The sequence below is a fragment of the Salmo salar genome, chromosome ssa06, assembly GCF_905237065.1.
Source record: "Salmo salar chromosome ssa06, Ssal_v3.1, whole genome shotgun sequence".
Taxonomy (NCBI): Eukaryota; Metazoa; Chordata; class Actinopteri; order Salmoniformes; family Salmonidae; genus Salmo; species Salmo salar.
The window spans coordinates 36,381,567-36,402,412 of NC_059447.1; the positions used below are offsets into that span (position 1 = coordinate 36,381,567).

General features: G+C 44.9%; 1 protein-coding gene across 1 annotated transcript in view; it reads left to right on the forward strand.

Annotated features, from left to right (window-relative positions):
- The window catches only part of LOC106607180 (serine/threonine-protein kinase WNK4), a 78,892-nt gene that overhangs the window by 29,954 nt on the left and 28,092 nt on the right, over positions 1 to 20,846 (forward strand). The window contains exons 2-4 of the mRNA XM_014203865.2: positions 1,197 to 1,369; positions 1,997 to 2,217; positions 3,205 to 3,362. Coding sequence (XP_014059340.2) covers positions 1,197 to 1,369; positions 1,997 to 2,217; positions 3,205 to 3,362 — 552 coding nt within the window. The remainder of the gene's footprint in view (positions 1 to 1,196; positions 1,370 to 1,996; positions 2,218 to 3,204; positions 3,363 to 20,846) is intronic.

A 20,846-nucleotide genomic window follows, 5' to 3' on the forward strand; every position in this document is an offset into this window, starting at 1 on the left:
ACCTCCGGGGAATGAGCACATCAATTTACAGAAATACTCATCATAAACTTTGATACAAGTGTTATGCACAGAATTATAGATAAACTTCTCCTTAATCCAAGCGCTGTGTCATATTTCAAAAAAGCTTTACGGCGAAAGCAAACTTTGCAATAATCTGAGTACAGCGCTCAGACATCAAAACAAGCCATACAGATACCCGCCATTTTGGAGTCAACAGAAGTCACAAATAACATTATAAATATTCACTTACCTTGGATGATCTTCATCAGAATGCACTCCCAGGAATCCCAGTTCCACAATAAATGTTTGTTTTGTTCGATAAAGTTCATCTTTATGTCCAAATACTTCCATTTTGTTCGCGCGTTTAGTCCAGCACTCCAAATTCACAAAGCGCGCGAGTTTAGTCCAGACGAAAAGTCAAAATAGTTCCATTACAGTTCGTAGAAACATGTCAAACGATGTATAGAATCAATCTTTAGGATGTTTTTATCATAAATCTGCAATAATATTCCAACCGGACAATTCCACTGTCTTTAGAATTGAAAGGAAAGGCAGCTCGCTCTCACGGCCGCGCACATGTTTGAGCTCATGCCAATTTTCCAGACACATGACTGAATCAGCTCTTATTCTCTTCCCATTCACAGTAGAAGCCTAAAACAAGGTTCTAAAGGTTGTTGACATCTAGTGGAAGCCTTAGAAAGTGCAATATGACCCCACAGACACTGTATACTGGAGAGGCAATCACTTGAAAAACTACAAACCTCAGATTTCCCACTTCCTGGTTGGATTTTTCTCAGGTTTTTGCCTGCCATATGAGTTCTGTTATACTCACAGACATCATTCAAACAGTTTTAGAAACTTCAGTGTCTACTAATTATATGCATATTCTAGCTTTTGTGCCTGAGTAGCCGGCATTTTACTTTGGGCATGTTTTTCATCCAAGCTACTCAATACTGCCCCACTTTTCCTAGAGAAGTTAACGACCGTTCCACAGGTGTTTGTTCATTAATTGTTTATGGTTCATTGGACAAGCATGGGAAACAGTGTTTAAACCCTTTACAATGAAGATGAAAGACAGGGTCCTGCAAAAGGGACATTTGTTTTTTTGCTGAGTTTATATTTGTGTCTACTCTATTACCTACTATGTGTATAGTCTCACCACTATAATAATGTATTCTCCTCTTCCCTCTCTCCAGACGCGGAGGCTGACGAAGGTGGAGCGCCAGCGTTTCAGTGAGGAGGTGGAGATGCTGAAGGGGCTGCAGCACCCCAATATCGTCCGCTTCTACGACTCCTGGAAGGACAACTGCAAGGGCCACAAGTGCATCCTTCTGGTCACCGAGCTCATGACATCAGGCACCCTCAAGACGTGAGTTAAAGGGATACAATTTGTATGCATCTGCATCCAGTATGAAGGAAGTTAGAGGTCGTTTCACCTTTAACTTTCTTCATACTGGACTCAGATACATAAAAATGGTTTCCATTAGTTCATCTGACTCTCGGAAAATAGGTAAAGGTCTTCATTGCCAAAATCCTAAACTATCCCTTTAAGTGCACCCCCACTGCCTGAGTAATAAGCAGATAGGGAAAAGTATGTGCCATTTTCCTACGTCATCTCGTTGTAAAAGGGGGTGCAAAAGACTTCAAGCAGATATGCTTTCCATCTGTGTTTTTCTGTTCATGTTAGTGAATCTACAGAATTAGTGTGTTAGCCATGTGGCTAACATCTGTCGAAATGGAGTGTCACTCTCAATTTGAGCATGACAGGAGAAAATTGGTTCCAGAGACAGATGGGATGTTAAATGCTACCTCATCCTCAGGCTCTCAGATTCAGTGTGAGCACCCCTGGTCCATGGTGCTCTGTAACTTAGTAACACTTGTTGCTTACACTGTTGCTTACACTGTTCCAATCGCTCAGTTGGTTGGACACCAGGGTTTTGGGTTTGTGTCCTGCATAGGCCGCACGTACAGTACTCATATCAGCCTCACCCTACAGGTACCTGAAGAGGTTCAAGGAGATGAAGCTGAAGCTGCTGCAGCGCTGGAGCCACCAGATCCTGAAGGGCCTCCACTTCCTCCACACCCGCACCCCGCCCATCATCCACAGGGACCTCAAGTGTGACAACATCTTCATCACCGGCCCCACAGGCTCCGTCAAGATCGGCGATCTGGGCCTGGCCACACTAAAGAGTGCCTCGTTCGCCAAGAGTGTCATTGGTGAGTCTCTCAACTACCCACAGCCACTTCAGTTGACACTGACACTCAGCATGATGGAGTGCATCAGGGCTCTATTCTAGACCCTGTGACTATTGAACATTTCTCAATGTAGGATTAAAGCGTTCTGTCCCCACTACTAAGGTTTTAAAGTGAGACGTACGTAATAGCTGAAACCTCATAGAGGATGTTAAAACGTTTTACCACCTACAACACTTACTCTTTGCTATTTGCTTTAATGTCTTTTAAAAATTGTATTACAGAGATACAGTATTGTGTGAAACGGTCATTCAATATTTCAATAAATCATACCTTCCAGTGGCAATCACTCAGTGTAAAATGGAGTCCCAGTGTACTGCTGTCCCTTCAGTGTGGTGTGACCTTAAACTGGAGCAACTGTAAATAAAGCCTTCAATGCCATGTTTTAGGCTGGCCACTGTGTTTATTTATTTGGCTAGGTGTTTATATTTATACTGTCATGGTGCATGATGGCTAGTCTTTGCAGTGACGTCAGCACGGCTGCCCGACATGTTCTAATCTATCTCACTGCTATCACAGTGTTTGGTCTCAGTGACTTTTTAATAGTGTGGGTCATCTAAGTCCCATTTGGAAACCTTCAAACCTACAGACGTTTAACATTTGTTTTACATTATCACACTCGTATAAGATTTGGTGTTGTATCAATAAATAACTTATCTTTTGATTACCTCCTGCATTGTTTCTGTACCGCCTTTGATTATTTTTTCCATTTTAATACACTTGTACTGTAAATGAATACCAGAACAGTTTGTTGCCAATACACCTTTTCCGCACTGTATTACAAGGCACACAGTTGGCTACTTGTTCCAAAGTGGTCAGAGTGAGAATGAATAAGGCCACTGTATTGTGAATTGTAACTGCAGTTGTCAGTGAAGTAGGACCACATTTTGCACAATTCTCATAACCACTACCATTATACCCCCCCCCCCCATACCCCCCCTCCCCCTGTAGGGACTCCTGAGTTCATGGCCCCAGAGATGTACGAGGAGAAGTATGATGAGGCGGTGGACGTCTATGCCTTTGGGATGTGCATGCTTGAGATGACCACGTCTGAGTACCCCTACTCTGAGTGCCAGAACGCTGCTCAGATCTACCGTAAAGTCACCAGCGTGAGTGGATTTCTCTGTCTCTGGTGGATTCTGTGTGTCCAGTCCAGGTTGTTCAGTTTGTTGTTTCGCTAGATGTCGGTCAGATCTGAAGAGAAATTTGGCCGTCTTTCTGGTTGCAGTTTGACAGCACCACTTGTTCAGTGTCGTGCTGCTTGCCTCTGGGAAGAGGTAAGCAGGAAAGAGGCATTCAAAAGGCGTGCAACATGTGCAAGGATCATCATCTGTTGTTCCTTTCAACTAACTGCATGAAATGGCCTCCTGCTGTTCTCTCTTTCTCTATCCACCCCCCTCTGTCTTTCTTTTGAAGTTGCTTGCTATGTATCACTAATGTGACGCAAATAGATACACAAAAACACTCTCAATTACATACTCTCCATTGAGCATTTTGTGGGTCTCTCTCCATTGTGAATGCCACCTACATTCTCACTTCCATCCCATCCGGTCTCCTAAAATAGGAACCCTCCCCTTGTACCCAACCCTGTTATCTCCGTTACTGACTGTTTATCAGACCACTAATGGTAACCTACCATCTCTCATCTCTATGCAATGTTGCTGTGACATTTCTCCTCAGCAGAGTCAATTACAGGGTCTCTGTGGAGCTATAATGGTATTTACCAAATGGACGTCTCTCTTTCACTGCTATAATCAGCTGTTGCACCGTAACGACCAGATTTGGAAGAGCTGAAGGGCTCGGACTTGATTGCTAATTACAGGAATTGGAATTATGCTTTAAGTCTTTTACTTGTCGGAGAACGAGGTCCACATGCAGGAATGGGAACATCTCCACAATGCTTGATTTTCTCCACTCCACAATTCTGGATTTCTTTGCAGTCATTTGGCCAAACAAACTGAAATCCCCAAGGACCATCATGCACGTTGTGGATTAATTTACATGCAGCTCTTCCAACGTGATTGACGCAGTAAGAACCCACGTGCTAGCTGTGTGTGTGTGTGTGTGTCTGAGCACGCTACAGCCCTGGAACAACATAAGCAGTATTTAGTGCCAGAGTCCAAAGGAGTGTTACAGTTTCGAGGAAGCAAGGCTCTCACTCCGTTATGGGTTTTCTGCCAGAACCACAAAAGCAGTTTGCCAGCCAGCCTCTGTATTCAGACGTTCTCCCCAGCCAGCCTCCGTATTCAGACGTTCTCCCCAGCCAGCCTCCGTATTCAGACGTTCTCCCCAGCCAGCCTCCGTATTCAGACGTTCTCCCCAGCCAGCTTCTGTATTCAGACGTTCTCCCCAGCCAGCCTCCGTATTCAGACGTTCTCCCCAGCCAGCCTCCGTATTCAGACGTTCTCCCCAGCCAGCCTCCGTATTCAGACGTTCTCCCCAGCCAGCCTCCGTATTCAGACGTTCTCCCCAGCCAGCCTCTGTATTCAGACGTTCTCCCCAGCCAGCCTCTGTATTCAGACGTTCTCCAGCCAGCCTCTGTATTCAGACGTTCTCCCCAGCCAGCCTCTGTATTCAGACGTTCTCCAGCCAGCCTCTGTATTCAGACGTTCTCCCCAGCCAGCCTTTGTATTCAGACTTACATGCTTACTTGCACTGTTGTTTCTTATTTGTGTTGACCTCAGCAGTTAAGGATCTCCATGCTTCGTACATACCACAGTTCTAATTCAGCCATGGGGCTTGACCTATAAAGGAAATTAATAGCAGATTATTACTGAGACTACAGCAAATGGCCACCATTTTCCTCCTACACTTGGCCACTGTCTGACATCATTTTATGACAATATCTGTGTCATCAAATGATCTTGTTCCCCTTCTCAGAGCTATATATTTATGCTATGATAGGAGAGCTGTATATCTTTGTTTACCTGATGGTGAAAGAGGAACGAAGTGGTCTATTGGTGGAATGATATCACTGTCATGTTTAGTAGCCTTCACCAACAGGACAAACAGTGGATATTATATATGGCTCAAGTTTCCCCTGTGCTGTGTGAGATGAGATATTATACGGTGTCTGCACAGAAAGACCTATTTGTTTTTCCTTCAGGTGAGCTACATTGCCTTTTCAAGTAGGTGTAAAAGCTTTGTCCTCCCTCATTCCTGTGTGTGTGTGTGTGTGTGTGTTTTGCATGTGTGTGAGTGTGTATCAGTATGAGCATGTGTGTGGGTGCACAAAAGCCAAGACAATGCCCCAAGTAACTTTCAAAAACAACAGAGTAAATCCTTTAGCCAATACACCTACAGCAAGTTAACTTGGACAGTAACAATGTCTTCTCTGGAAGTTTACTGGGTTGAAGTGAGTTCTTACAGAAGCAGAACATTACCCAGTGCGTCAGCTGACGAGAGGTTGCTGCCGCTGAAAAAGGACATTGATACGGTGAGCAGAACTGGTCCAGCATAACTCTTCCAACTCTTCAAAGCCGTCTCTGTGCTGTGGTCTGACTGAGTGTGTGAGGAGACAGACACAGCCTTGTGACCAAGGCGTTAGCGGATGTCCGCTGCGCCTCTTAAAAAGTATGTACTACCAATTTACTGCTGTGTATCTATGGAGGTTACTGGCCAGTTAACTTCTCTGGGCAAGGTGGGATGTGACCGTCCCACACTATTCAACAGCCAGTGAAATAGCATGGGGCGAAATACAAAACTGCAAAAATATCATAATTTCAATTTCTCAAACATACGACTATTTTACACCATTTTAAAGATACACTTCTCCTTAATGTAACCACATTGTCCGATTTCAAAAGGCTTTACAGGGAAAGCAAAACATTAGATTATGTTAGGAGAGTACATAGACAAAAATAACCACACAGCCATTTTCCAAGCAAGGATATATGTCACAAAAAAACAAAACACAGCTAAATGAAGCACTAACCTTTGACGATCTTCATCAGATGACACTCCTAGGACATCATGTTACACAATACATGTATGTTTTGTTCGATAAAGTTCATATTTATATCCAAAAACAGCATTTTACATTTGCGCGTGATGTTCAGAAAATGTATTCCCACCAAAACCTCCGGTGAATGACCACATCAATTTACAAAAATACTCATCATAAACGTTGACAAAATACATAACAATTATTTTAAGAATTCTAGATACAGTACTCCTTTATGCAACCGCTGTGTCAGATTTTAAAATAGCTTTTCGGCGAAAGCAAATTTTTCAATATTCTGAGTACATAGCTCGCCATCAAAGCAAGCTATACAGATACCCGCCAAGTTCTGGGGTCACTTAAACTCAGAATTAGTATTATAAATATTCTCTTATCTTTGCTGATCTTCGTCAGAATGCACTCCCAGGACTGCTACTTCCACAAGAAATGTTGTTTTTGTTCGAAATAATCCATATTTATGTCCAAATACCTCTGTTTTGTTTGTGCGTACAGAGCACTATCCAAAGGCAAAATGCGAGCGCAGTACCGGAGACGAAAAGTCAAAATGTTCCATTACTGTTCTTAGAAGCATGTCAAACGTTGTTTAAAATCAATCTTTATGGTATATTTAATGTTAAAATGCGATAATATTCCAACCGGACAATAGCGTATTCATTCAAGAAGAAAAAGAAGGAACGGCGCCCTCGCGGGATCGCGCATTATCAATCCCTTTGTCCCCAGGCAGTCCACTCATTGACTGAGCTCCTATTCTCTGCCCGGTTACAGGAGGTGGATGAAAATACTTTCTGAAGGCTTTTGACAGCCAATGGAAGCCTTAGGAAGTGCAACGTGACCCCACAGACACAGTAGTTTCGATAGGGATTAGAAAGAATAACAACAGTTCTCAGATCTCCCACTTCCTGGTTGAATTTTTCTCAGGTTTTTGCCTGCCATATGAGTTCTGTTATACTCACAGACACAATTCAAACAGTTTTAGAAACTTCAGAGTGTTTTATATCCAAATCTAGTTTCTGGGCCAGAGTAGTAACCAGTTTAGTTTGTGTACGTTTTTCATCCGGCCGTGAAAATACTGCCCCCTATACTTTAAGAAGTTAAATGTCGTCATAAAATCTATGATTGTAAGGTGGTCCTCATAAGAATGTATTCTAATTGGCTAAAGACATGTACCTATAAAGCCACCTAGGGACTTCCTAGGAGAGGCTAGCTGGCGCCAACTATATACAGTACAGTACCAATTGGATACACAGGACCTTCCCTAGGACAACAGTACTAAGGGAGGGGTTTAAAGAGGTATACTCAAGGAGTGGCATACAGGTTACAGTAATCCTTTCTGGAGGGAATCCCAATTTTAAAGGTTAATGTACACAAACTTACGTCACTCACTGAAGTTTTATTTTCATATTTTCCCCTTTGTTATCTTGAAAAAGAGGCATGTATTGACTGTGTACTATCTACTCAATAATAGATACACTACATGACCAAAAGTATGTGGACACCTGCTCGTCGAACATCTCATTCCAAAATCATGGGCATTCATATGGAGTTGGTCCCCCTTTTGCTGCTATAACAGCCTCCACTCTTCTGGGAAGGTTTTCCACTAGATGTTGGAACATTGAAGTGGGGGGGGGGCTTGCTTCCATTCAGCCACAAGAGCATTAGTGAGGTCGGGCACTGATGTTAGGCGATTAGGCCTGGCTTGCTGCTGGCGTTCCAATTCATCCCAAAGGTGTTTGATGGGGTTGAGGTCAGGGCTCTGTGCAGGCCAGTCATGTTCTTCCACACCGATCTTGACAAACCATTGCTGTATGGATCTCGCTTTGCGCACGAGGGCATTGTCCAGACTGTTGCCACAAAGTTGGAAGCACAGAATTGTCTAGAATATTATTGTATGCTGTAACGTTAAGATTTACTTTCACTGGAACTAAGGGGCCTAGCCCGAACCATGAAAAACAGCCCCAGACCATTATTCCTCCTCCAACAAACTTTACAGTTGGCACATGCATTTGGGCAGGTAGCGTTCTCCTGGCATCTGCCAAACCCAGAATCGTCCATCGGACTGCCAGATGGTGAAGCGTTTCATCACAGAGAACGTGTTTCCACTGCTCCATAGTCCAGTGATGGCAAGTTTTACACCACTCCAGCTGACGCTTGGTATTGCACATGGTGATCTTGGGCTTGTGTGCGGCTGCTTGCCCATGGAAACCCATTCATGAAGCTCCTGATTGAACAGTTATTGTGCTGACGTTGCTTCCAGAGGCAGTTTGGAACTCAGTAGTGAGTGTTGAAACTGAGGACAGACGATTTTTACCCGCTTCAGCACTCGGCGGTCCCATTCTGTGAGCTTGTGAGGCCTACCACTTCGCGGCTGAGCCGGTGTTGCTCCTAGATGTTTCCACTTCACAATAACAACAGTTACAGTTGACCGGGGCAGCGCTAGCAGGGTAGAAATTTGACAAACTGACTTGTTGCAAAGGTGGCATCCTATGACGGTGCCAGGTTGAAAGTCACTGAGCTCTTCAGGAAGGCCATTCAACTGCCAATGTTTGTCTATGGAGATTGAATGTCTATGTCCTCGATTTCATATACCTGTCAGCAATGGGTGTGGCTGAAATAGCCAAATTCACTCATTTCTAGGGGTGTACCCACATACTTTTGTAAATATAGTGTATGTTCATTCAATGTGCAGAATACAGAGTATTATACATTTCCATTGATCCTACCAACAACCTCAACACATTTGTGATTTCACATGGTTAAGGAGAAAATTGCATTGTAGGATTCTAGGAATACCAGGAACCTTTGTCGTTCCCCCACACAGCATATTACCATTAAACAAGAAGTCACCAGGGTTTAATGAAGGCTTCAAAGAACAGGAGTTCCTGGCAGCTTACCAGAGTGTGTAGTTAACATGGCTACCAGCCCTCTAACCCTCCCTCCTCTATCAATTGTCCAATGAGTAACAAATGACTGAATGGCGAGAGTCACCTCTGTGATGAATGTTGTTGATTCAAATGAGTAGATCTCTAGCACCATTGAGCCATTCATTCACCTTTCTGGAACAATTGTTAAGAGGATAAAGCAAAGAGGCTTGTGTGATTTCAGTAGGTCTGTGTGGTATGGTGACGTTTACGTCACAGTATTGGGAGGTGTGATTGAAAGTCATTGCCTGAAGCCCCATACCTAAGCTCACAGTCTTCACTGAGTGGCAGTCATATTGTTTTCAACATGGGGTCCAACTATGGGGCGAACAAGGTCTTACCATGCCTTGATTCAGACGGGTTGGGTTAAATGCAGAAGACACATTTCAGTTGAATGCATTCAGTTGTACAACTGACTAGGTATCTCCCTTTCCCCTTATTGAACATGATCTGACTCCATTCAATGACATCTTGAGGGCCAATTAAAGGCAATGGGAGAGTCAGACTAATCAGTACATTGCCAATTCCCTACGTACTGCCCGCACAACCAAAACCCTCCTGTGCTGCTATGGGGGTACATTGCCTGTTTCACTTTTTAGTGAGAGTGTGTGGGTGTGAGGGAAAGACACCCCTGGCCATGCCCTCTCTCTACCACCCCTGGCCATGCCCTCTCTCTACCACCCCTGGGCTGGCACTCTCTCTACCACCCCTGGGCTGGCCCTCTCTCTACCACCCCTGGGCTGGCCCTCTCTCCACCACCCCTGGGCTGTCCCTCTCTCCACCACCCCTGGGCTGTCCCTCTCTCCACCACCCCTGGGCTGTCCCTCTCTCCACCACCCCTGGGCTGTCCCTCTCTCCACCACCCCTGGGCTGTCCCTCTCTCCACCACCCCTGGGCTGTCCCTCTCTCCACCACCCCTGGGCTGTCCCTCTCTCCACCACCCCTGGGCTGTCCCTCTCTCCACCACCCCTGGGCTGGCCCTCTCTCCACCACCCCTGGGCTGGCCCTCTCTCCACCACCCCTGGGCTGGCCCTCTCTCCACCACCCCTGGGCTGGCCCTCTCTCCACCACCCCTGGGCTGGCCCTCTCTCCACCACCCCTGGGCTGGCCCTCTCTAGTCTCTACTAATTTCTGCCTCCCAACCAGCCACTGTTGTGTAGATTTTGTAACTCCACAGCCCCTCTACCTCTCTACTCCACTGCTGGGTTATAATTAGCTAGCAGAGCAATGGACGCCACCACACCACCACTGTCCCTCCTCCTCCACATGTTTCTGCCCACACACACCGAACACACACCAGGCAATAAGGAGCTCTGACGCACTTCCTTTCTGTGTGTGTATGTTTGTGGTTGGGGGTTGGGGGGGGTGGTAGAGAAATGATCCAGAAATGTTCTGTTCTTCCTGATTGTGTTTCAAATCGAATCAAATGTTATTTATGAAATGCGCCGAATACAACAGGTATTACAGTGAAATGCTTACTTACAAGCCCTTAACCAACTATGTCGTTTTAAGAAAATAATAAGTGTAAAGTAAAAAATTGATAAATAAAAAATACAAATAAAAAATAATTAAAGAGCAGCAGTAAAATATCAATAGTGAGGCTATATAGAGGGGGTACCGGTACAGAGTCAATGTGGAGGCTATATACAGGGGGTACCGGTACAGAGTCAATGTGGAGGCTATATACAGGGGGTACCGGTACAGAGTCAATGTGGAGGCTATATACAGGGGGTACCGGTACAGAGTCAATGTGCGGGGCACCGGTTAGTCGTTTATTGTTTCAGCGCTTGTTTCCAGTGACAAATAGAGGGAGGAGGGAGATTGGTGAGATGAAGAGAGACATAAAGAATAGAGAACTTAATTAGGGTGTTATAATTGACATAGATATCCCTGTTTTAGTGGTCATCTCCCGAGGCAGACCATACTAACACACATACTCTACACACACGTACAGTGTAATATTGTATGGTGGTATTTTACATTTTGTGTTGTAGATATGTAGTGGGGTAAAAATGTTGTACTGTTTTATCTTTTGTTTTATATGTAATGTAAGTGCCTTAATGTGTTTGGACCCAGGAAGAGTAGCTGCTGCCTTGGCAACAGCTAATGGGGATCCCTAATAAATACAAATACAAAATACAAAGACCCATCTCAAAGAGAAAAAGAATAAGAGTGTGAGAAACAAATATAGAAGGAGCTCTCTGTCTGTCTCGCTGTTTCTCCCTCTGTCTCGCTGTATCTCTCTGTCTCTCTGTCTCACTGTCTCTCTCTCTGTCTCGCTGTCTCTCTCTGTCTGTCTTGCTGTCTTTCTCTGTCTGTCTCGCTGTCTCTCTCTCTGTCATGCTGTCTCTCTCTTTTTCAATTTAGCTGTCTCCTACTCTCTCTCGCTTTCTCTCTGTCTCTCTCTCTGTCTCTGTCTCACTGTCTCTCTCAGTTTAGCTGTCTCTCACTCTCTGTCTCGCTGTCTCTCTCTGTCTGTCTCGCTGTCTCTCTCTCTGTCATGCTGTCTCTCTTTTTCAATTTAGCTGTCTCCTACTCTCTCTCGCTTTCTCTCTCTGTCTCTGTCTCTCTCTGTCTCACTGTCTCTCTCAGTTTAGCTGTCTCTCACTCTCTCTCGCTTTCTCTCTCTCTCTGTCTCTCTGTCTCTGTCTCTCTCCATCTCTCTCTCAAATTCAGATTGCTTTATTGGCATGAAATACAATTGGTAGGTATTGCCAAAGCAGTGTAGTGGTACAGCATTTCAGTAAATACAGTGCAATGCAATGAGGATAATAAAATACAGTTAATTTCAGTAGTAATAATAATAATAGTACATATAATCATGTATACAGGTACAACACTTCTGCTGTTGTACTGTGTAATCTTCGGTCAGTACATTTAATTAAATACAAATAAGATTATAAAAAAGAAAGAATAGCTAATAAATAAACAACTGAATGTACATGATGATTGTTACACTATGTATTACTAGTAAGTTATATACAATGTAAATACTACAGGGAATTAATGGTCATGGGATGTCCCATGTATTATTTAACCCTCTGTTCCCCATGTTTGTTTGTGAGGGATTGTTCTTTGTAAATCGGTCCGTTATTTGTGGGCTCGTATATTTGCCTTGTATTTTTGTATTTTGAGTAAAGTACGTTGATTACTCATTTCTGCTGTCCTGCGCCTGACTCTCTACACCAGCTACACACAGGACCTTACAGACCTGGTGTTGTTCTACTCATATCTGCTGTCCTGCGCCTGACTCTCTACACCAGCTACACACAGGACCTTACAGACCTGGTGTTGTTCTACTCATATCTGCTGTCCTGCGCCTGACTCTCTACACCAGCTACACACAGGACCATTACAGACCTGGTGTTGTTCTACTCATTTCTGCTGTCCTGCGCCTGACTCTACACCAGCTACACACAGGACCCTTACAGACCTGGTGTTGTTCTACTCATATCTGCTGTCCTGCGCCTGACTCTCTACACCAGCTACACACAGGACCATTACAGACCTGGTGTTGTTCTACTCATATCTGCTGTCCTGCGCCTGACTCTCTGCACCAGCTACACACAGGACCATTACAGACCTGGTGTTGTTCTACTCATTTCTGCTGTCCTGCGCCTGACTCTCTACACCAGCTACACACAGGACCTTACAGACCTGGTGTTGTTCTACTCATATCTGCTGTCCTGCGCCTGACTCTCTACACCAGCTACACACAGGACCACATTACAGAATCACTCACCCCATCCTTCTTCACAAAAAAGAAACTCGAGGAGGCAGGTGAAGTGGAGGGCCGAATGTCTCCCTGCCCCAGGGATATGGAAACATATGTCTCCGAATCCCTGGGGCAGGGAGACATTCGGCCCTCCACTTCACCTGCCTCCTCGAGTTTCTTTTTTGTGAAGAAGGGTGGGGGTCTGCGCCCGTGTATTGACTATCGAGGGATCAATCAGATCACAGTGAGGTATAGCTACCCGCTGCCTCTCATCGCCAGTGCGATCGAGTCAATGCACAGGGCGCGCTTCTTCACAAAATTGGATCTCAGGAGTGCTTACAACCTGGTGCGTATCCGGGAGAGGAGTGGAGACATTGGCTTGAGGGGGCTAAACACCCTTTTCTCATCTGGACTGACCACCGCAATCTGGAGTATATCCGTGCGGCGAGGAGACTGAACCCTCGCCAGGCAAGGTGGGCCATGTTTTTTACACATTTTGTTTTCACTCTATCCTACAGACCAGGTTCCCAGAACGCTAAGGCAGACGCACTGTCCCGGATGTATGACACAGAGGAGCGGTCCATGGATCATACTCCCATACTCCCGGCCTCTTGCCTGGTGGCACCGGTGGTGTGGGAGCTGGACGCGGACATCGAGCGGGCGTTACGCACAGAGCCCACTCCCCCCAGTGTCCAGCTGGGCGTCTGTACGTTCCGTCTGCTGTCCGCGAGCGGTTGATCTATTGGGCCCACACGCCACACTCCTCTGGTCACCCTGGCATCGGTCGGACGGTGCGTTGCATTTGTGGGAAGTACTGGTGGTCCACCTTGGCCAAGGACGTGAGGGTTTATGTTTCCTCCTGCTCGGTGTGTGTGCCCAGTGCAAGGCTCCCAGGCAACTGCCCAGAGGGAAGTTACAACCCCTACCCATTCCACAACGGCCGTGGTCGCACCTGTTGGTGGACTTCCTGACGGATCTTCCTCCCTCACAGGGCAACACCACGATCCTGGTCGTTGTGGATCGGTTTTCTAAGTCCTGCTGTCTCCTCCCTTTGCCCGGTCTCCCTACGGCCCTACAGACTGCGGAGGCCCTGTTTACACACGTCTTCCGGCACTACTAGGTGCCTGAGGACATAGTTTCTGATCGGGGTCCCCAGTTCACGTCCAGGGTCTGGAGAGCGTTCATGGAACGTCTGGGGGTCTGGGTCAGCCTCACCTCAGGTTTTCACCTCGAAAGTAACGGGCAGGTGGAGAGAGTAAACCAGGATGTGAGTAGGTTTCTGTGGTCATATTGCCAGGATCGGCCGGGGGAGTGGGCAGCGTTCATCCCCTGGGCAGAGATGGCCCAAAACTCACTCCTCCACTAACCTCTCTCCTTTCCAGTGCGTACTGGGGTATCAGCCGGTTCTGGCACCGTGGCATCAGAGCCAGATCGAAGCTCCTTCGGTGAACGAATGGTTTAAGCGCTCGGAAGAGACCTGGGACGCCGCCCATGTGCACCTGCAACGGGCCGTGAGGCGGCAGAAGGCGAGCATCGACCGTCACCGCAGTGTTCTCACCGGGGGATTGGGTCTTGCTCTCGACCCGGAACCTGCCCCTCCGCCTGCCCTGCCGGAAGCTGGGTCCGCAGTTTGTGGGGCCATTCAAAGTCCTGAGGAGACTGAATGAGGTATGCTATAGGTTACAGCTTCCCCCAGATTACCGTATTAATCCCTTGTTCCATGTGTCTCTCCTCAGGCCGGTGGTGGCTGGTCCACTCCAGGAGTCCCTGTCTCACTCCACGGCCCTGTGGAAAGAAATGTGTGTGTTTTTTGCCAATGTTAACCACACACTTGATATTTGTGTACATGGATTTTATAATGTTGTATGTTTTTCCCCCAACACCTCTTTCCATCAATTTGTATAGCAGACCCTCATGCCAAATTGAGTAAAAAGCTTTTTTGAAATCAACAAACCATGAAAAGACTTTGCCTTTGTTTTGGTTTGTTTGTTTGTCAATTAGGCTGTGCAGGAAGAATACGTGGTCTGTCGTACGGTTATTTGGTAAAAAGCCAGTTTGACATTTTCTCAGTACATTGTTTCCATTGAGGAAATGTACGAGTCTGCTGTTAATGATAAAGCTGTGGATTTTCCCACTGTTGCTGTTGACACATATCCCATGGTAGTTATTGGGGTCAACTTTATCTCCACTTTTGTGGATTGGGGTGATCAAATATTGGGGAAGATGCCAGGGCTGTGGATGATGTTAAAAAGTTTAAGTAAAGCCACTTGGAATTTGTTGTCTGTATATTTTATAATTTCATTTAGGATACCATCAACACCACAGGCCTTTTTGGGTTGGAGGGTTTGTATTTGCTTCTGTAGTTCATTCAATGTAATTGGAGAATCCAGTGGGTTTTGGTAGTGTTTAACTAACCACTTCTGGGAAAATTGGAACACACGAAACAAACAACATGAAGAGTTGTCTATCCAAAACAGAGATGTATGGATAAACCACTTCTCCAATCGTGTTGGCTCTATAACAAAGAACAAAGTGCAAAAACATAGACATGATCAAATACAAATCTTAGAATCAACTATTAGATTCTATGGATTCTTCAATTACATTGAGCTGATTTCTGACATGCTGTTCCTTCTTTTTCCGTAGTGTATTTATGTATTGTTTTAGTGTTTCACCATAGTGAAAGCGTAGGCTCAGGTTTTCTAGGTCTCCATGTTTTTGGTTGGTTAGGTTTCTCAATTTCTTTGTTAGGTATTTGCATTCTTCATCAAACCATTTGTCATAGTTGTTCATTTTCATAGGTTGTCTGCTTGACATTTTTAGATTTGGTAGGGAAGCTGAGAGGTCAAATGTACTGTTTAGGTTTTGTACTGCCAAGTTTACACCTTCACTATTGCAGTGAAACATCTCCAGGAAGTTGTCTAATAGGGGTTGAATTTGTTGTTGCCTAATTGTGTTTGGTTGGTTTCTACACTACTTTCCTTCCATCTATAGAATGTATTAATATTATTCAGTTCCTTTGGCTTTAATGCCTCATGATTCAGTATTGCTCTATTCAAGTGGACTGTGCTTTTGCTGTTATCTGATAGAGGTGTCAGTGGGCTGACTGTGATTGCTCTGAGAGACTGGGTTGAGGTCAGTGATGAAGTAATCTCAGTGATAAAGTCTCTCTCTTTCTCTGTCTCTCTCTGTCTCTCTCGCCTTCTCTCTCTGTCTCCATGTCTCTCTCTCTCTCTCTCTGTCTCTCTCTCTGTCTCTCTCTCTTTCTGTCTCTATCTACCTGTCTCTCTCCCTCTCTCTCTTTCTGTCTGTCTCTGTCTCTCTCTGTGTGTGCACATTTATGCATGTGTGCATAATTACAGTAGCCGTGTAATTTACATAATTAATGCTATCCGTCTCAGGCAAGCTCGCTGTTTTAGTGGTCTCTCTGTCTCTCTCTCTCTTGCTATCCCTCTCTCGCTCTCTCTGTCTCTCTCTTTGTCTCTCTTTCAGTCTATCTCTGTCTCTCTCTCTTGCTTTCTCTGTCTCTCTCTCTCTCTCTCTCGCTCTCTGTGTCTCTCTCTGTGTCTCTCTCTGTGTCTCTCTCTGTCTCTCTCTCTCTCTGTGTCTCTCTCTGTCTCTCTTGCTTTGTCTCTCTCTCTCTCTCTGTCTCTCTCTCTGTGTCTCTCTCTGTGTCTCTCTCTGTGTCTCTCTCTGTGTCTCTCTCTGTGTCTCTCTCTGTCTCTCTCGCTTTGTCTCTCTCTGTCTCTCTTGCTTTGTCTCTCTCTCTCTCTCTCTCTGTGTCTCTCTCTGTGTCTCTCTCTGTGTCTCTCTCTGTGTCTCTCTCTGTCTCTCTTGCTTTGTCTCTCTTGCTTTGTCTCTCTCTCTCTCTCTCTCTCTCTCTCTGTGTCTCTCTGTGTGTGTCTCTGTGTCTCTCTCTCTGTGTCTCTCTCTGTGTCTCTCTCTGTGTCTCTCTCTCTGTCTATCTCTGTGTCTCTCTCTGTGTCTCTCTCTGTGTCTCTCTCTGTGTCTCTCTCTGTCTCTCTTGCTTTGTCTCTCTTGCTTTGTCTCTCTCTCTCTCTCTCTCTCTCTCTCTCTGTCTCTCTGTGTGTCTCTGTGTGTCTCTCTCTCTGTGTCTCTCTCTGTGTCTCTCTCTGTGTCTCTCTCTGTGTCTCTCTCTCTGTCTATCTCTCTCTCTCTCCGTCTCAGGCAAACTAGAGTCTGTGTGATTGAATCATGTTTTAAGGAACATGCGTGTACACAGACCTGTGGCCCATATCCTCCCACACATGTTTCATACATGTTCATACGTTTCCCTGACTGAGTTAGATTATGGTTCTACTCTAGTTTTGATCTCAGAACCACTAGCAGTTTACCCTTGTTTTAGCAGCAGGGTGCCAGTCTGTAAGCTTTGTATTAATAAGGCCAGTAGTGCAATAACTTTTGCAGTGGTCTGCTCATAAAACTTCAGTCATCAAGTCATAGTATTTCCATGGGAAACATTTTCAATTTGATCGTTATTTATTTATTTTACGTGAGGAGATTAAAGCATCCACGTCAAGCCATTTTTCAAAGGGCTTTCTGAGCGCTAGAAGTCAAGAAGCTATAGCACAATGGAAAGTAGAGCCTTTTCATCTCATTACACAAGGTGCTCTCACTGTTTGTTTGTGTTAGAGGCAGTGTTTCTGTGTGCTGAATTTGAGTTTGTGTGTGTTAACTCCAAATTGTAGAGCTAATTAAGTCAGTCCTCTTCAAAGTACATCTAGCTGGACGGGAACAACATGCTTATGTTCTGTATACACCCATCAGTGCTTCTGTGTTTTCTCCACCTAAAACATTGGTGTTCTTAGAAAGCTAATTTGTGTGATTAGAATGATTTGCTTGCTGTCAGTGGGGATTATGGAGAACATTTATCATTAGGAGAAAGAAAGAAGGGGAGGGAGAGACAAAGATAAAGCGAGAGAGTTCTCAAAAATAAATATTCCTATCCAAATCTGGTGCAAAATATTAAATAGTGTAATTTTACCAATTGCACTATATGGAATGGAGGTTTGGGGCCCTAATCAAGAGACCCATCATCTCTCATTAACCTTCAGCTTGACATTGTTCTTGCCATGCCTTGGAGACATCCATTATGATGTCTGTCTCCCAGAAGATAATATCTCTCCATCTTCAACTCTTCTCTCTCTCTCTCTCTCTCTCTCTCTTCTAAAAACAGACTTTCTATTCATTCAGGTGGGGGGAGTGTTTGGCTCTGTATCTCAGGACTTCATGTCCTCGGTACACCTCAGAGTCCCGGTGGGTCAGGACATTGGGGAGATGTTGGGCTGATGTCACCGACCAACAAAAGCCACTGTACAGAGCAGGCTCTGTGACTCCTCCCTAAGCCCCTCTAAAGACTGAAGGGTTTATTCACGTCTCCAGATGCTTTTCATATCAGCCATTAAGATGGACACCATTTAGCTTTTTTTCTCTCATTTTTTTGTTGCTTAGAATGTCTTGTTTGTTTTGTTATCATGTCTTTTCCCTTCCTTTTTTCTCTTACGTAGTTAAACGCTGCAATTATCTGCTCGGATAACACCAGAGAATTCGATAGAGTCCATTTTCCATTAGTAAGTCCCGCTGCCTCCCCTCTCTTTAGTGGGAAAAGAGGAGCATTTGGAGCCACTGTCGTCACCACTGGGAAAAAAACACATTTGTCAAATTTCACTGGTCCTCTCCAATTTTACATTTTTACTGCTACGTATTTCACACTATTCGTCATATGGAACCGGTTCAGCAATTTAAAGTTCTTCCACAAATATGCCACTGTGTTCTTTAATCCAATATAATCTCACATAGTTTTTATAGTGTTTTTTGAGGAGTTATGTAATAAAAAACAAGCTGCATTACAACACTCACTTTGTGCGGACAGGTTCCTTTTGCTGAAACCCTTGTGATCAACTCCACTCACACTCTGTGCTCTGTGTTAAACGATTTCTCTGTGTGTGCGTGTGTGTGTGTGTGATAAACGAGGACCAGGCTTCCCATTCCGTTTCTCGTTGCCGTCATCTTGTTGTTTCCGCCTTGTACATTTTACACGGAGGAGGTTTACCTTGCTTTTCCGCCCAATAACTCCAGACCTTGACCCTCCAGGCCTTGTTTAATCTGTGGAGACCATGGAGGCGACAGACTGTGAAATAGGGGTATTTTCCTCTGTCGGGGAGTCTTATCACCTCAATGAAATGTGTTATCTCCTCCGCTAGACTTGCTTGTTCTGTTCATGAAGCTTCAAAGGGGATAATGACTCAATCGTTTCTTGTGGTAATACCTCTTCTTGAAGCGTTTATCTTCTTTCCACCCACACCGTGTTTCCCATCCTTTCACAGAACAGACCTGTGGTCTAATGATGTGGCCGTGTCTGAATACGCATGTGGTTCTGTGTGTGACATTGGCTTTATAGTGTGTGAATGTGTTTGTTCATGCATATTGTTCAGTAGGACACAGCCCTGTTGGTTGTTTCTCTCACCCTACCTGAACTCCCTGCGCTGTGTCTGGTGATAGTTACCTCATAAACCTAAAGAGCATATTGGCCATGTATCACCTCTAAGCATTAACACACAGCATTACAGGAAGTATCCCATTTACCTGTGTGACCCAGTCATTGTGTTCACCACCACGCAGGCTAAGGCTACTATGAAGTGAGTATCTGACCGCTGCTTGGTATTCATGCTCACGCTACATTAGCTATTAGCTAACAGCCCCATAGGAAGTCTCTCTCTATTTGTATCCGATCACGACACCTACTGTATGGACACCTGTTATACCCATCACTATCCTCTAGATGGTTTTGTACATTTTGTATTATGTCACTGAACATTTGTGTCTAAACCAAATAAACATGAGCTATGAGCTGACTGCCCTTTAGGAAACCACATGGTTATTAGTACTCAGTGCTCTGCACCCACACAGACCTGCATGCTCTGGATGGGTTTGGACATTATGTATCATGACCTGAGTGTTTGTGTACAAAACCATTAGCTAACAGGCTAGCACCGCAATACTCTCTCACCACATTCAAACTTTAGTTCTAACTGGCTGTAGAACTCAGAGAGAAGCCAAACAGTGAATGGTTTGGTGACACAGTCAAACCTTCCTCTTTGTGTGTGTGTTGGTGCGTGTGTTTGTTCGTGTTTCTTTGTGTGCATAGCCATGCTCCATTATGTCTGAACTCTATGACGATGGCCCACAGAGAATGTCTCTGACGGGAACACCATTGAACTGTGGGCCGCTGTTTTTTGACACTGTGCCCCTGGGCAGGGTGTCCGGGCAACTGTTACCGATGACAACACGACCTAAAGTTACCGATAACAACGAAACCTTTTAACTCCATTTAGATATTTATCATATATATATTTCATATTTAAATGTATTCCGTTCAGGAGATCTACCAATGTGAATAGAGGATGTACATCTACTGTGTCTCTGAAGCATAGAGAGACACTTATAAAGTATTCCATCCATCATAGTGGTGTAGGGCAGGCTAGGGAAAAAATATCCACATTGTCCCTCACTCCTCACTCCCGTATCACCCTCGCTCCTTCAGGACAGAGTAGGTGAGCGGAGTTGGCTCGGTCGGCTATCCCGCTCATCGCTCATGGAGCAGTGCACCGCTTCGGCACTCCACGTCCTTTCCAACCGCTCCACTAAAAACCGCTCTGCGCTCACAGAAAAAAAAACTGCCTCCAAAATCGCTCCATTCATTAAAATCACAATTTAACCAACACCCATCTATTTTTGTGACTACCTGGACCTACCATTTGGTTTTGAAGTATTGAAACCAAACCATATATAAGCATTTCGCTACACCCACAATAACATCTGCTAAACACGTGTATGTGAGCAATACATTTGATTTGATTTTATATGATTTGAATGAAAAGTATAATAATAAACATGAAAAGGTGAATGTAAGAAGCGCTCATCATTTCAAAAAAGGCTACATGTCATATTAAACAGCATATAACACTTTAAATAGGTC